At 31.0% G+C, this 15,067-nt stretch overlaps 1 protein-coding gene across 1 annotated transcript; it reads right to left on the reverse strand.

The window, feature by feature from the left end:
* Positions 1-341: 341 nt before the first annotated feature.
* Positions 342-7,254, reverse strand: LOC107449344 (leucine-rich repeat transmembrane neuronal protein 4). The gene is made up of 3 exons (XM_016064844.4): positions 6,065-7,254; positions 3,721-3,869; positions 342-761 (listed from the first exon to the last, which is right to left on the reverse strand). The coding sequence occupies exons 1-3, from the start codon at positions 6,721-6,723 to the stop codon at positions 634-636; spliced, it is 936 nt and encodes a 311-aa protein (XP_015920330.2). The 5' UTR covers positions 6,724-7,254; the 3' UTR covers positions 342-633.
* Between the last annotated feature and the right edge of the window lie 7,813 nt (positions 7,255-15,067).

A 15,067-nucleotide genomic window follows, 5' to 3' on the forward strand; every position in this document is an offset into this window, starting at 1 on the left:
TTACCAAGTATAAAAAAGAAATGTTTATCCGATAAATATCCTATTAATTTTGCAGGAAGTGACATTATGGGTACATTTTACTGTCTAATGTTCTATATTCCTGGCTATAATTATTAATTTATAAGAAGCATTTTTTATGAAAATCTAACAATTTTATTATAAGAATATGAGTTTTAAATAAACTGCAATTATAATTTTGATATTTATATTCAAATAAAACTTTCACAAGCATTACGTACGATATATAAATATGCTAGAATTTTAATGCAGAGGAATGGTGCTAAATTATTAGATATTTTATCAATAATCAAATGAATACACAATCACTTAAACTGCAGACAATAAGTATATAAAATGTTTATTTGTAAAATAATAAATAAAAACTAGCAATAAAATAATCTTCTTACTCTACACTCAAGACACTGAAAACTTAACGGCAGGAGTAAAAATAATTTGTCAACATGCATTGACATCAACAAAATGACAAAAGTGAAGTGAAGAATAACACAAATGAAAAGAAATGAATAACACAAAATGATATTCCAGTCCTATTTACAGATATTTATTCAACTCCTCTCTAATGATACCGATGAAGAAATAAAATGTGGGGATGAATCAATATTTCCATCTTTCCTATGAGTATAATTCATTAATGGATCTCCCATGCATGTTCTTTGGACCTTTGCATAATCCTTTCAATTCTTCGGGCTTCCTCTTATTCTTTATCCAGGATATTTCTTCGTCACATTCCATTTCAGTTTCTGGAAAACAGATGTAAATAAAATATTAAAACTTAATATTTATAATTAATAATAGTTTGAATTAAAACTAATTTAACCTTAAATTATAAAAGTTCAAATCAATCAGTAGCATAAACTGGATTTACATGGGTTCTTAGTCTCTTTTCACAGGAAACGAAAATGGACTGAAAGTTACGGATCACAAATATTTAAGAGAGGAAAAATCCATTTTCAAAATTTGTTGAAACACTACTAAGGAAAGCAGGATTCAAAACATCACATATTTTTTGATTTTCAGATGAAACAAGTAAGAGTTTAGAAGCGATTATTCGATACACCTCCCGGTTTTTAGCTGTCAACTAAACTGATTTGTTTTTCATACAATCATTCTTGCTATTCATTCGTCAAATTTAAATTTAAATCTGATTTTTTAGTTATTTAAATCTTATTTTATTTGGAATTAGTTAAAAAAATATTAATTTATTGTTAATAGCAGTTTTTTACAACTGGCACATAAAGGGAAATCTGAAATTAAGTTGAATGATCTAACTGCATAGTCTAACAATAAGTGCAGAAGGAAAAAAATAATCATATTCAACAATTGGTAGAACCTTCAAGAGGACACGATCACAATACAGTAATTGTATGAAGGATATTGTTACTTTGTTCTACTTGGTTTGGAGAAGATACGCAAGTTCCTTTTCTGATTTTCGATGGTGGTGTCCTACGATCTTACTCATTCCAAAGGTTTAGATCAAGGATCTCTACAAGTCAACTCATTCGATTAATTTCATTATTACCATACCAATCCAAGGAGGACTCGTTGACATGGCATAACATTATTTTAAAATACTCCCTGGTATAAAACGAAGTCTTTTAAAAATTTAAATGCTTTCTCGCTTTTAATAGAGTTCTTTAAAGTTCATAAGTGTTTTGAAACGTATGTAGCATCTATTCCAGATGGAAAATTTAATAATCAAGAAGGATATTTGTTACTCGTTGTTCATATCGTTTTCTACATAAATTCATTTAATTTTCATTCTTTTTAAGCACTGTTTTGGAATTTTAAAACTTATGTTTTTCATTAAAAACTTTAAAAATAGGATTTAGTCTCATATATTCTCTTACATTGAAGGAAAAGAATATATTATTCGAAGTTTCAGACAGTCGTAAAAGAATGTTTTTTTTGTCTTCAACGTACTCTTATATTCGATGAATAAAAAAGCAACTTAAGAGTCCAAAATTTTGTTAAATTCAAAACAACTTAAATAATTTAGAATTGAAAAAAAATATAGCCATTGAAATATTTTCGAGTCAGTAAGATATTTTTAGAATTTGCTAAATGTGCTTTGATGCCCTTAAATACACACACTCAGTCATTGCTATCATTATTTGAATATAGATGGTAAATATGATACAATTATCATGTTCGATGGTAAATGTGAAGTAACAGCCGTGTAGAAAGTTTCATAATGTAATCATTATCTGAAGACAATACATATGTAGTCTTGACGTAAAACGTGGATGTCACTGCTTTGATATATCTATAGATAAAAAGATATTGATATGATATCTGTTCTGCTACTCATTCTAAGTTGTTGAGTTTACATTTATTTTTCTAAAATGTGGAGCTATACTTTATTTGTTTTTGTCTAGAACTGAAAAAAAAAAATTGAGGCTTATTTTTTCATAATTAGGTGATGGCTTTAAAATTTATAAATGGATCTTAATGCCATTTGGTATTTAAGTGCATATAAAACGGTGCAATAAAGTCACACATAGAAAAAAAATCTATTTCTCTAAAGGCAGGATGAAACAAATAATTTTAAGATGCATCCTACTTTGAAAGTTTCATCTATGGGAAATAACAGATTCCCATAGATGATTCCCATAAATGATAATAGCATACCAATAATAAGATTATTGAACCACAATAAACCCTTATTAATAGGTTCATAACGGGCAAGCTTTCAATCAAGTTCAATTTTAAAACAATTATAATATTTTTTTTCCTTTTTGAAACCTAAAGAAAACCAAATAGTTTTATCATTCCAGGCTCAGAGAGTTCAATTTTTTAATTGCTTAGAGTTCTCAAACGAAGAATTTATTTTATTATTTGTAAGATTAAAAATTTATTAATACAATGTCCAGTATTTTAATATAATGCTATGAAAATTTATGACAAAAAAACAGATTTTATATTTAAAAAAATTTGGAAATAATTTGAAAAATTAACTGAAAATGTTTTTCATGTAAAAGATAGGCATATCGTGAATCTAAGTTTTGAACATCCTGTTGCCATTTATAACATTGAGAGTACCGAGAGAATATGACTTATGAAAGATTCATTTTGTGTTTGCTGCAGCAGCATATAACTGCTCAAACAAGCTCTAGTGACAGACGCAGAGATGAATTTTGCTTTTCTTTTTAAATCCTGATGGCTCTGTAAAATAGACTCCTTGACTGTTTTTCTGTCTCTCTTTGATATATTTTCAGTTGATGTATAAGTTGGGGAAATTATAATTGCTCAAAATTCTTATATTTGGAACAACATAATAAGTTGCGTTGATTGCAATGAAATGAATATAAAACAAATTCCTTTCTTACTAAATTTAAAGAAAAAAAATTAGTTCCATATTTTTTTTCAGAAATATAAATTCCAACAAAGCATTTTTTTCTTATCTCGATACTAGTTTTTACATTTTAATATTGTAAATGTTAGAAGATTAATCTATATATCAGCATTTCAATTCATTTTCTTTAAAAATAATTTTTGTAAAGCTTTGATCATTATGTGTTGTCATGCTTGGTTCTTTTCCTTTTAAAGCAAAAGTTGCAAAAGTTTAACCGTTGAGTTTAAACAGGACGCTCCAGGCTTCTAAGAAGTTCAACAAAAAACAACCAATGGTAGGAACAAATTAGTAGGGGATAGGAATTTGTGTAGATCAATTTTATAATATAAAGATGTAGTGTAACTTACCGAAAAGATAAACTTTTGTGAGTTGATCCCATACACAATTCCATGTTAATTCAGGTAAGGATCTTAGCGGATTACCAGATAATATCACTTCCTTTAAACTGGGCATCCTTTGGAAAAAATCTTTAGGCAAACTTGACAAATCATTGTAACTAAAATTAGAAAGAAAAAAGACTTTCATTACAAGAAGACAGTCATAAACTAATATTCAGTGCGTTACTTCTTAATCTCTATTTTATATTTTTAGATATTTTAGTGTTCAATTTGATCTAAATTGTGAGATGACAGAAAATAAAGGCACAAAATTAGTCAGGGGGATGACCATCATCATCATTGGACTGAAAGCAAAGGCTGGGCAGCCTTGATCCCAAGAATTGTAATTTTGGTCCTAATCCAGAAGACAAGGGAGTTCTGATTAAGGATCGGAAGAAATTTGTCTTGTGGGGACTTTTTGAGGGAGCTAACTCTCATTCGCGCTGCATAGACAGGAAAGGCTCCCATGGTTAGCCTGACGGTAAAAGGACTCTAACCTATGATCCGCCTACCACTTAGGATATTTTACGCAAGCACTGTGGTTGGCCCGAGTTGGATGCATAATTCGTATAGACGTGGCAGAGACTCGAACCCGGGGAAGGACTCCTAATTAAGGAAGAGGCGAACGCTCTATCCCCTGAGCCACCTCTACAATTTTTAAATGCAATCAAGGCTAACAATTATAATTATGGTGACTAATGCAATGTATTTAATTATACACGTCAAAAATAGTGCGTATATAAATATATAAATATTTAGCCTCGTTATGTATATTTTTAGCCTAGCTGGATGATCTACTTGCTGGATGTGCGAGACTGCTGAGACTATTTGGCTGCTAGGATTCTATTACACACACTATCTTTATGTGTATTCATATGAGTCACTTAACCTGGGGCAAGTTTGCTGAAAATTAATTAACTATCAGATATAATATGAAATTAATAATTTAATTGTAATCTGCCATATGAGAGGGTAGCCTTAAATATCGACATCTTTAATTTATAAATACACTAGTATTTTTGCATGCAAAGTGTTTTTCATCATTCTTGCTTATACATCCCATCTAAAAAACAAGTGTAAAGAAATTCTATTCCGGTTAAAATTAATTTTTAATTGAATCTCCACACACTGAGTGGTACAAAACTTAATTACTCTCTTAAAAGGGGTTTCAATGCTTGACATATATTTATTTATTTTACCTTTATTGCTCTAGGTGAGTTTACTTATCACTTTTGAGATCTACGGATATTTTAGGTGGCCCATAGATTATAAGGTGGAATTATAATATAAGATTATAAAGTAAAATTGCAATATTTCTTTCTTCAACACATTTACAGGAGAGATTCATACACTAACGATCAAACAGTCATTTGAAAAAAATCAACTGGATTTATTTTCCTGCACTTGTTAAGAGTAATTAAAAACCAATTATGCTTCTGAGAATTACATTATAATTCTTTATTACAACTCTAAGCTTCAAAATCACACGAATATATCAAAGTTTACATTTCTGGGACTTTAGTAAGTAAATGAAACTAATTTTACTTTAAAATTATTATTAAAGTTCATGCTCATTTTAAATTAAAAATTTAAAAATACTCAAAATGTTTGGTTAAAAATTTTAAAGCTAACGAAAATTTGATATTTTATAAAAATTTCTCATATTAATTTGGTTGTCTATTTAGTTCCGCTAACACTAAATTACTTGAATTTAAAGATTGCTTCAGCTAAAAAAAAGTTGTCAGTCAAGATTAAAATAGTTTAAAATATTTGGCTTAAGAAAGATCAAAGACTAGGAAAGTTTTTTCTAAAAATTATTTTTAATTTAAAATTGAGAACACAAGTTAGAGTGCTTAGTTTTTAGTTTCAAACCCGATCATACCACATTAAAGAACTTATACAGCGATGTTTATACGACTTTTAACTATGATCTAGAAATACATTTCATCCATAATTTGTAATTAGAATTATTCAATGAGTTTTAGAAACATACACAATTAGTATTAAAAAAAATTAAATTAAAAACCTTCTCGATATCTATAAAAATTCTTTGTAAAATTAGGAAACTAATACTTTGAAAACACTTTAATTTTAGATTTTTAAAATACTTTACTAAAACTAAATTTTAAAAATACATTCTATCAAATGTTAATGAACGATACATATTATTAACGTTTTTCTTATGCAATAAAGTTTATTTTTTCAAATGACATTAATTCAATTCACATTTCGCTTAGTTACTAGATAGATCGAAACAATTACAGCAATATATCTACTAAGGAAATCTAAAAAGTATTACAACAAAACTAGTTACCTTATATCTATCTTAAAAAGATGCGTGGCAGGATTAGGGAACATTGATCGTTTCACTTCTTTAATTCGATTGTCAGATAATGATATTTGTTCTAAGTACGGCATACTTGCAAAGGCATGGTCTTGAATCAAATGTATCTCATCATAATCTAACACTACCTCTTTAAGATTCGGTACTTTATCTTTCAGCCACATATCGTCAACTTGATTGATGTTGTTGTGCTGCACATTTAGGACATTCAATTTTGAGAGTTTTGCTATTTTAAATGTCTCTTTGCTCCTAATCATAGACTCTGTTTCAACATTTAAGACACTGAGGGAGGAATCAAGACCGGCAAAGGCTGGCTCGTTGAACTTCAAAAACGAATGACTTATCTGAATTTTCTTGATCTTCAGACCTTTGAAAAGGTTGATGGGTAACATTTCTTCAATATGTAGATTATGAAGCAATAATGTGTGAACTTCATAATCACCGATTATTTTCAAAACTCTCTCCAAAACGTCTGCAGAGTTGAAATCAGCGCATCTTACAAGAGAACCATAAGCAATCCTACCACATGTGCATGGTTTTAGATCTTCCATATATGGGCAAGTAATAGAAACTGAATTCGTTGCTGTCAGCAGCACCGCAAAAATGCTAAGTAGCATTAAAGTAGCCATGTTCTACAAATCTCTTCAAGCTCTTTTTTTTTAAACAACCTATCACTTTCGTGGCAGTAAAGGGAAATGATCGTTCCGATACCGGTTGGCTTTTATCACCTAGCGAAATATTGACAAGTGGCAACTGATAAGAACCGCTTTTAGCGACACTTTTGTTTCAATATTTAAAAGTAGCTAATGCCGTCTTCTTAAATGGCATATGATAAGCTTCTGACTTACCTGCGTTAAATAAATAAAGAAAAAAATGAATTACGTATAAAATATAAGAAAAATGATGAATGGTTGCACAATATTTGATCTCAGATTAAAGGATTTGATAGCACTCTGTGGATTTCGTGGTTTAAATACTGTTTAGATTAGAAATGTACTGGAAGTTTCTTTTAAATAAAATAGAAAACTGATTTTAAATCTTAATTTCTCCTAATGTTTATCTATGGCCACTAAATATGGAAAATTGTGGTAAACATCCGTGTGAGTAGAATATTGCTGCGCCAACCATATTTGCTCAGAAGCGTAAAGGATATTTAGTCCAATTTCTGCTCGTTTGTAATGTTTTTTTGTAGATTTGTAGATGAGTGCGACGGCATCTTTGCTTTTGCTTACAGCTCTGTATTTAATTGTAATGTTTTTTTTTCTCTCAGTAATGCCAAACATCTGATGGGTATGGTTTCCCCTTCTACGGCTTGTTTTGGGGTTCGATACTTCCTGACAAAAGTGTTAGGGGAAAACGGATTAACCTTTCCTCGGTCCGTTCTTGGTGGCTGGTAGTTTACTCTACTTTAATACTCCCCGTGGTTACAAATCCGAAAAAGTTCTCGCATAGTTGGATTCTTAATAAGAGAGGTTCGAGGGTTGAGAGAATACCATCACCATCTGCCTTCCGATCTGAAATTTAGTAGTGTAGTGCGTTACGCTGGTATTATGTTTTAGATTACCGTTTAGATTACCGTTAAGGAGGAATCCCAAACCATTACTAACTACCAAAGCTATATTAAAAGCCAAAACAAATTCTTAGACGTCTTTCTTTATTTTGAACCATATTGTCTTTTAGTTTAGAAGACGGTCTGAAAAGTTTTTTTCTCTCAGATTGCAGCAGATGTATGCAATGAAAATAAAATGATAAAATGAATTCTTCGTACAATTGATACAAATAAGCTGTGCAAATAATGTTTATTTAATGATACGTGAACTGATCGTTAAGACACGGATCCCAGCAGATCCCCGAAGTCAAGCATAACTGGCTGTAGTCAGTGTGCAGGTGGGTGACCACTTTGATCAGCCTGTCATGGTGCTGAGGGTACATGTGCGGTATTGGTTCTCGTTGAACTGTTCTACCGTAAAGGGCTAGACTTGACGCATAGATAGTCCGGCTAGTGAAGAGGGGTTGTCATCCCCTCTGCAGAGAACCAAAATTGTGATGTCATGCCTTCAGATCGTTGGGGATACTTTTAACGACCGTAGCTACTAACCTATTTCTGAGCTCTAGTGTGACGCAAGTAAATTACAACTACAACTTATTTGTTGATTTACATGCATATGCAAGTTTGTTCGATTAAATGAATGGTTTATAAATTCTTGCCAAGTACTAGAACAAACAGCACATAATAGAGAAAGATAGAGTAAAGATGCATTCAGGATCATGGTGGAATTCGAACCTGATGCTTCTACTATTCAGTGAGTTTTAGGAAGAGGCGATACCCCTCGTCGATGGAGGACTTGTAAATTTCTACTTTTTCCTTAGATGCTTCAATACCATTTTCTTTAAGTTTTAAGGTTTCTCATTTTAAATCTGATTTTTCTAGTCAGACTTCAGGAAAGAATTATTATCGCTAGTTGGATCTTTGCGTCACGAGCGGTTTGTTACCCATTCTAGCAATGTGGGATTCTCAACTTCAGTTACGGTCTATATTTGATAAGATTTTTTTTCCTGGTTAATGACGTCAGAAGACTGTCCACACTGAACAGTTTTTAGACTATATATGAATAAGATATAAGTAATCGCAAGAAAAATGTAGATGCCCCTTTTTGTTACGAGTTTTTCTTCCCCTAAAAGCGTAGGTTAATACAAAACCTAAATACAAAAGTTACGAAGCATAAAAGTACCAAGTTCGATCTCTGAAGGAAACAAAATATTATCCTTGCTCTCTTTATATCTTACGGATTGCCATTTTTTAGGGAGTTTATAATCATATTTTGATTTATTTTTCAGTCATAGTATCAGTTCATTCCTGATTATTCAAACGAATGCTTGATACTTCATTATTTCTTGACCTTTGTATGCAATGACTCACTTAATTGGACATTCAAATTTTTTATACAGCATTCAGTTTTGTTTAAATTTTGAAGCATTATATTTTTCTTTGCACCAATATCGATTTCAACTGGCATCTCTTTTACACATGCTTTGTAAAACAATTCTGCTAAAATACAGAAACGTGTGGTAAGAAGATACTTTATTTATGTCGCACTAGAGCTGCAAAATTGGGCTATTGGCGACGGTCTGGGAAACATCCCTGAGGATGATCCGAAGACATGCCATCACAATTTTGATCCTCTGCAGAGGGGATGGCACCCCTGCTTCGGTAGCCCGACGACCTGCACGCGAAGTCGAGCACTTTACAGTAGAACAGTTTAACGAGGTTTAACGAACAGTTTAACAGATACCGCACACCCTCGCAGTCTGATTCAAGTAGTCACCCACCCGCACACTGACCGAAGCCAGCGATGCTTGACTTCGGTCATCTGCTGGGAACCGTGTCTTAACGATCAGTCCACTGCGGCACGCTTTTCTGTGAAGTAAAGATGGTTTCTGTGCGATGTTGACCATATCGTCACAATCATTCCTTCGGTGTTGAAATTGTGACCTCTTAATGCCTAAGACCCCAAGACTTAGATAAAAAACATTTTATGAGTAAAACGAACGGAGTAAAACATTTTCACTATGGGTTAATCCTTGAGCAGAATTAACTTTGAACAGGGTTGACCTTTAAAAATAGAATGCAATTGTAAATAACAATGAAAACCATATATATTTTAATTGCAACTTTTTTAAACATTTGATAATGAGAGTTACAGAAAATTTTCATTCACACTAAAATATCCCAAAAAAAGATTATTGCAGAATAAGTTTATTGGTTAGAACAAGATTAGATGAGGGAATGATCATCCGTTTTTGATACATTTTCGTCTGCATCCATTTAGCTAGCCATTATTCTCGCATTTGGAATATATTATTAGAATCCTTTTCGAAGTAAAATTAAAAATGTATATATCGTAAACTAATGAGAAAATTGGAAACTGCCAATGTCACTTTGCAAAGACTGACTGCAGTAATTCTAAGAAAAGACGTCACCAGTCTGCAAAGAGCCGCATTTTTCAATTAGCCTTCGGCACATACACATGAGAAGTCGCATATTAACATTTAAATTAAGAAGAAACTATAGAAGTTTTTCAAATCCCGAAAGACGATATGAAAAATAAGATTTCCTGATAAAACTTTGAATTTATGCTATTGTTTATAAATTCCTTTCAGATTCTATTGGAAATAAAATAGGTTTTAATAAACCGGCCAGGTGGCCGAGTGGTTAGCGTGCCAGACTGCGAAGCCAATGGCTGGGGTTTCGAATCCCGCTCTAGGCATGGATGTTTCTCTCTCTCTGTGTTGTCTTCTGATGTGTGAATGTGTGAATGCGGCTCACCCTATGAACGGGTATTTGTGGCAGTGTGGCGTGGGTAATGTTGCTCGCCTCCGTGACTTAGGTTCACAGGTGCCCACTGGGTAACGATACAAAACACTTCCGGCATCTTCTAAGGCAAAAATCGAGCGTTCAGTGCCTGCCGTTATTGAAAAAAAAAAGATTTTAATGTTTTCAGTTATGTATAGAAATATAAATTAACTTGCTATTGTTTGCTCAGTTTGGCATCCTCTTGTTTTTTCATCGAATTCGTAATTTCTATTCGTTTATGCGATTTTTTTAATTAACTGGTGAAATCCATAATAGTCCGATATTTAAAAACATGATTCAGTCAATTTGTTTATTAACTTCAATAAACAATCTGTTTTGCGATTTGATTGCGAACTTAAACGCAGTCATTTGGTATGAACTCGTTTTTGTTATTGGACTCTATGTTCTATTAATCATTTCATTACGTCATTTTGCGTCATGATACCTATATTATTCATACTAGCTCTATATACATACTATGTCCCTTTATCACGCCATGTCGTTTTCATTGCGATAAAAGCTGATCCCGACAGACTTATTCGTAGATACTGGCTAATTCGTAGATTTTCCCCGCATTTAAATGATATTTAATGGTATCCAACTGATATTTAATGACTTGATATATTTAATCATTTCCCTGATTGATTAGAATAATAGTTCATTAGATTTCTATAACATTTCCAATTTCATGAGATTTAATATAATTTAGCAAGGTTCTTGTTGAGTATTCAAAAAGTATATTTTAAGGTTGGTAATTTAGAAAGACTTGCTGTTAATTCTTTCTAAATTGTAGATTTGATTTTGATCATCGGAACTAGGCAAGTAAATGGTTTAACTGCACCTTATTGTTTGCATTGGATTATTTGAAAATGTAAATAACAAGGTTTGTTATTAAATATTTTATGTAATTAAAATCCATTGGAATCACATTAAATGCTTAACTTTTCATCTTGATCCATACTCATTATTATTTGAATTCTATGTTGCCTAATCCACTTTTATTCATTACTAGCTGAATACCTGTTCTTCGCACGGGGAGAGTAAAAAAATCAATAAATCAGTATTGAGAAACACTACGAAATCATGCTCAAAACTGAAAATCATAAACCGATCCAATTAAAGAACTTGGTGGAAGAGCCAGGTAAGTGAGACTTTTAGGGGAATTAATGAATCAGAGAAAATAAAAAAAGTGGTTGTATCAATACAGGTATGTTTAATGTAACAGAACTGTTTTTGCCTTCACTCAAATCTCAACGTAACTAATTACATCAGTTTTTAGCATGCTTGCATGATTTTATATTTCAAATTAGGCGTAAATAAATAAAACCAAAGAAATATTTATCCCGCTTTCTAATAAATTTGTAATAAAATAGTTCTGATGTAACTTTTTTTTAGGTTCTTCCACTAAGTTTTTCAATTTATAAATAAATTTTCTTTATTTAATATTATTTGTTGACCTTTCTGGTGGCTTTGCGTTATTGAATTAGGCAAAACTCGTTTTTTGTAGTTTATCCCATTAGAACAACGATAGGATGTATTTAGTATCTCTTCGCATGATGCTATTGCACAATCACGTAATTTTCTAAGATACATATTCCTTCCAATGACCGTAAAATGCTTATTTCCAAAGTATCAGTATGAAAACTGCTAAGTATTGGTGCTGTCTTAGCAATCACCAAATATATCAATATGATATACCTATATCAGTATATTTGGAACATATTACATAACCCTTCAGCATTTAAGTTTTGCAAAAAATACATTTGCTCAGTGACAGCCAACTAAAGGTGAAATTTTTAAAAAAAATAGAATTCTTATTAGAACTTGATAAGATTTTTGGATCATGAACATTTCTCTATCTGACCTCTAATTTACTACTTAAATATTTATAAGTAGTAAAGAAACAAAGTTCTTTATATTCTAATCCGTTAAAACATTAATACACTATCTTTGCTACCACTGAAAAAAAGAATTTCTGAAATTACGAGAAACCCGTTGTAGAATTCTTATCAAAACCGCACCAATTACCATGTACATATTAACGTGAGTAGTGCACAATAAATCAACGAATTTCCTATCAACCTTTCTTTCCTTTAACTTCACTTTTTAGCACATAGCTTGCTTTGTTTTACTTCAATTAATTAATATTATCAATATTAATAGAGCATTAGTGTCAGTAATAATATCATGATTTTTTAAGGCTCCCCAAATAGAATAAATATATTTTCTCCATTATTTTTGCTTTTTACTACGTATTTTTTCATATCAATTAACATATTAATAACAAACAAGATTTATTTGAACTCTAAGGCTCTTCTTCAAATTCCTTTCCTTCTAAAAAGGTAAACTGTAAACTTGAAATCCCTTCTTAATTAGTTGTGCAAAGTACTTCTTTAAAAATGAAAACTGTTGCCAACGCGAGAAAAGAAATATCTTCGGTTTTATTGATACATTATTAGCGTTTTATATAATATAGATAATTAAGCATCATTACACCATTACTTTTGCGTTCTAATGCATAGTTAATTTATTTTATTTCAATATGCATATATTACCTAAATTAAGCCTCATTGTTGTCAATAATGATATTGCGATTCCTTTTACTTTTCTTCTAAGCGAATTAGTACCCATTTTCCATTAATTTTGCCTTTGAATACATAAATAATTTTTTTATTTAATTACCGTAGATTTTAAATAATTATTTTTTTAGAAACACGTTTAACAGATTGCCACAAACCTCTTGGTATCAGACAACTTTAAAAGTATAAATTTGGTAACGTAGAACACGCATGCTACCGTGTAATGTTGTTTATTTAATTTACCTGATACAGCGAATATGAAAAAAAAATATTTAAATCAGCGAAGTAAACTTTTTTTTGTCAAATAGAGCTATAAGCCAGAAACTATCACTAATTTTATCTTTAAAACATATAAGAAACTGAATCACTTATAGTAAAATTTAAGACAATGAATAACGCTTAACCAATTAGATAATTCACTCATTTCGTTTTTCACTCATCCCGCGTGAACAGATCGTCGTATAGTGTTCTAATATTGACAGTGACTTTACAGTGGCTTCAAACTATCTGTATGCCAAGTTTCATTGCTTTCTGTTGGATTTTTTAGGAACCTATAAAGGACACACACACGGATATTCATTTCTGTATATATAGATTAGGCAGTGGTAAATGAAATAAAGCAAAGGATTATTATTCCCACCTTCTAATAAATTGGTAATAAAATAATTCGGATACATCTGTTCTTTTATTGTTCTGAAAATGTCCATTACCTTGTTCTTCCTCTAAACTCTTCAATTAATAGAACTAAAATAATCGCAATTTTTTTTGTTATATGTTCGAATCCTCAGTGGCCTTATGTTACTGAAGTTAGCAAAGCTCGTTGTTTGTTGTTCATACCATTGGAATAAAGATAAAATGAATTTTTAGTATCTCTTGACATGATGCTATTGCTCTCGGCCGATTTATAATAGTTAAAATTTACCGCTATTAAGTGATTTTCTCAGGTACATATCCCGTTCGAGGTACCGCAAAACTCCAAAGTATTAATGTCAGAACTGATTGGTGCGTCTTAAAAATCACCAAATATATCAATATAATATTTTATACCTATATAAGTATATTTGGTACTTATTACATAACCCTTCAACATTTGAGTTTATAAATATTTGTCACTGGCAGCCATCTAAAGCAGAAATTTAAAAAAAAAAAAAAGAATATATATCAGAACTTTATAAGGATTTGGGAGCATTTCTCTATCTGACCTTTAATTTACTGTTAAAACATTTATAAGTAGCGGGAGGGGAAATTTCTTTTAATTCTAATTCTTTAAAATATTAATACACTATCTTAGCTACCACTGAAAAAATATTTTCTGAAACTACCGAAAACCAGTTGTTGAATTCTTATCAAAACCAATTCGACAATTACCGTAATACCAGTAGTACATATTATCGACAGTGATATATATGAATTAAGTTTCATCTGTGAATGACGATTTTTTTCGGTTTTCTTAAACGAATTTCCTATTCATTTTTCTTCCATGAGCTTGGCTTTTTATCACATACCGTAAACCGGGGCGAGTCTACCCATCCAGGGGCGAGTCTACCCATTTTAGTTTTACTTGATTTTCACTATTTTAAATTGCAAATAAAATTTTCTTTACCGACGGAGGACTTAGTTCAGACTCTAAGGAAGATGGCGCTGTAGTAGTTTGATCCGTTTTTATTTATTTGGTGTCTTTTTAACCGACCTGTTCAAACGTCTTTTGAGAGATTTGTATTGAAAATCAGCAAACTTTTAGTTGGTGCTCCGTAAGTATATTATTATTATTACTATTTTCACTTTGGTTAAGTGATAAACTTATCTAAGACTAAGATTACATTAATTTTATAAAAAAAAAAACAAAAAGAATGTAAGTTTTGCTGTTGTAAACAAAAAGCCAGAATTCGCGGGGCGAGTCTACCCATTCGTATTTAGTTTTAATAAAGCATAATAATATAATTTAGAACTTTGTTTATATTAAAATTAAGTCATTTTAAATGAATTTGAGTATATTATTTTAATTCTGCATTGATAAATTTATCATTAATAAGAAAATTT

This window comes from Parasteatoda tepidariorum, chromosome 5 (assembly GCF_043381705.1).
Source record: "Parasteatoda tepidariorum isolate YZ-2023 chromosome 5, CAS_Ptep_4.0, whole genome shotgun sequence".
Lineage (NCBI taxonomy): Eukaryota > Metazoa > Arthropoda > Arachnida > Araneae > Theridiidae > Parasteatoda > Parasteatoda tepidariorum.

Excerpts from the sequence above, each read along its gene's own strand:
- LOC107449344 (XM_016064844.4), bottom strand. The coding sequence starts at position 6,723 with ATGGCTACTTTAATGCTACTTAGCATTTTTGCGGTGCTGCTGACAGCA. Across the intron at positions 3,870-6,064 it reads CTTTTTAAGATAGATATAAG|TTACAATGATTTGTCAAGTT; the intron begins GTAACTAGTTTT and ends TTCTAATTTTAG. Across the intron at positions 762-3,720 it reads CACAAAAGTTTATCTTTTCG|AAACTGAAATGGAATGTGAC; the intron begins GTAAGTTACACT and ends TCTGTTTTCCAG.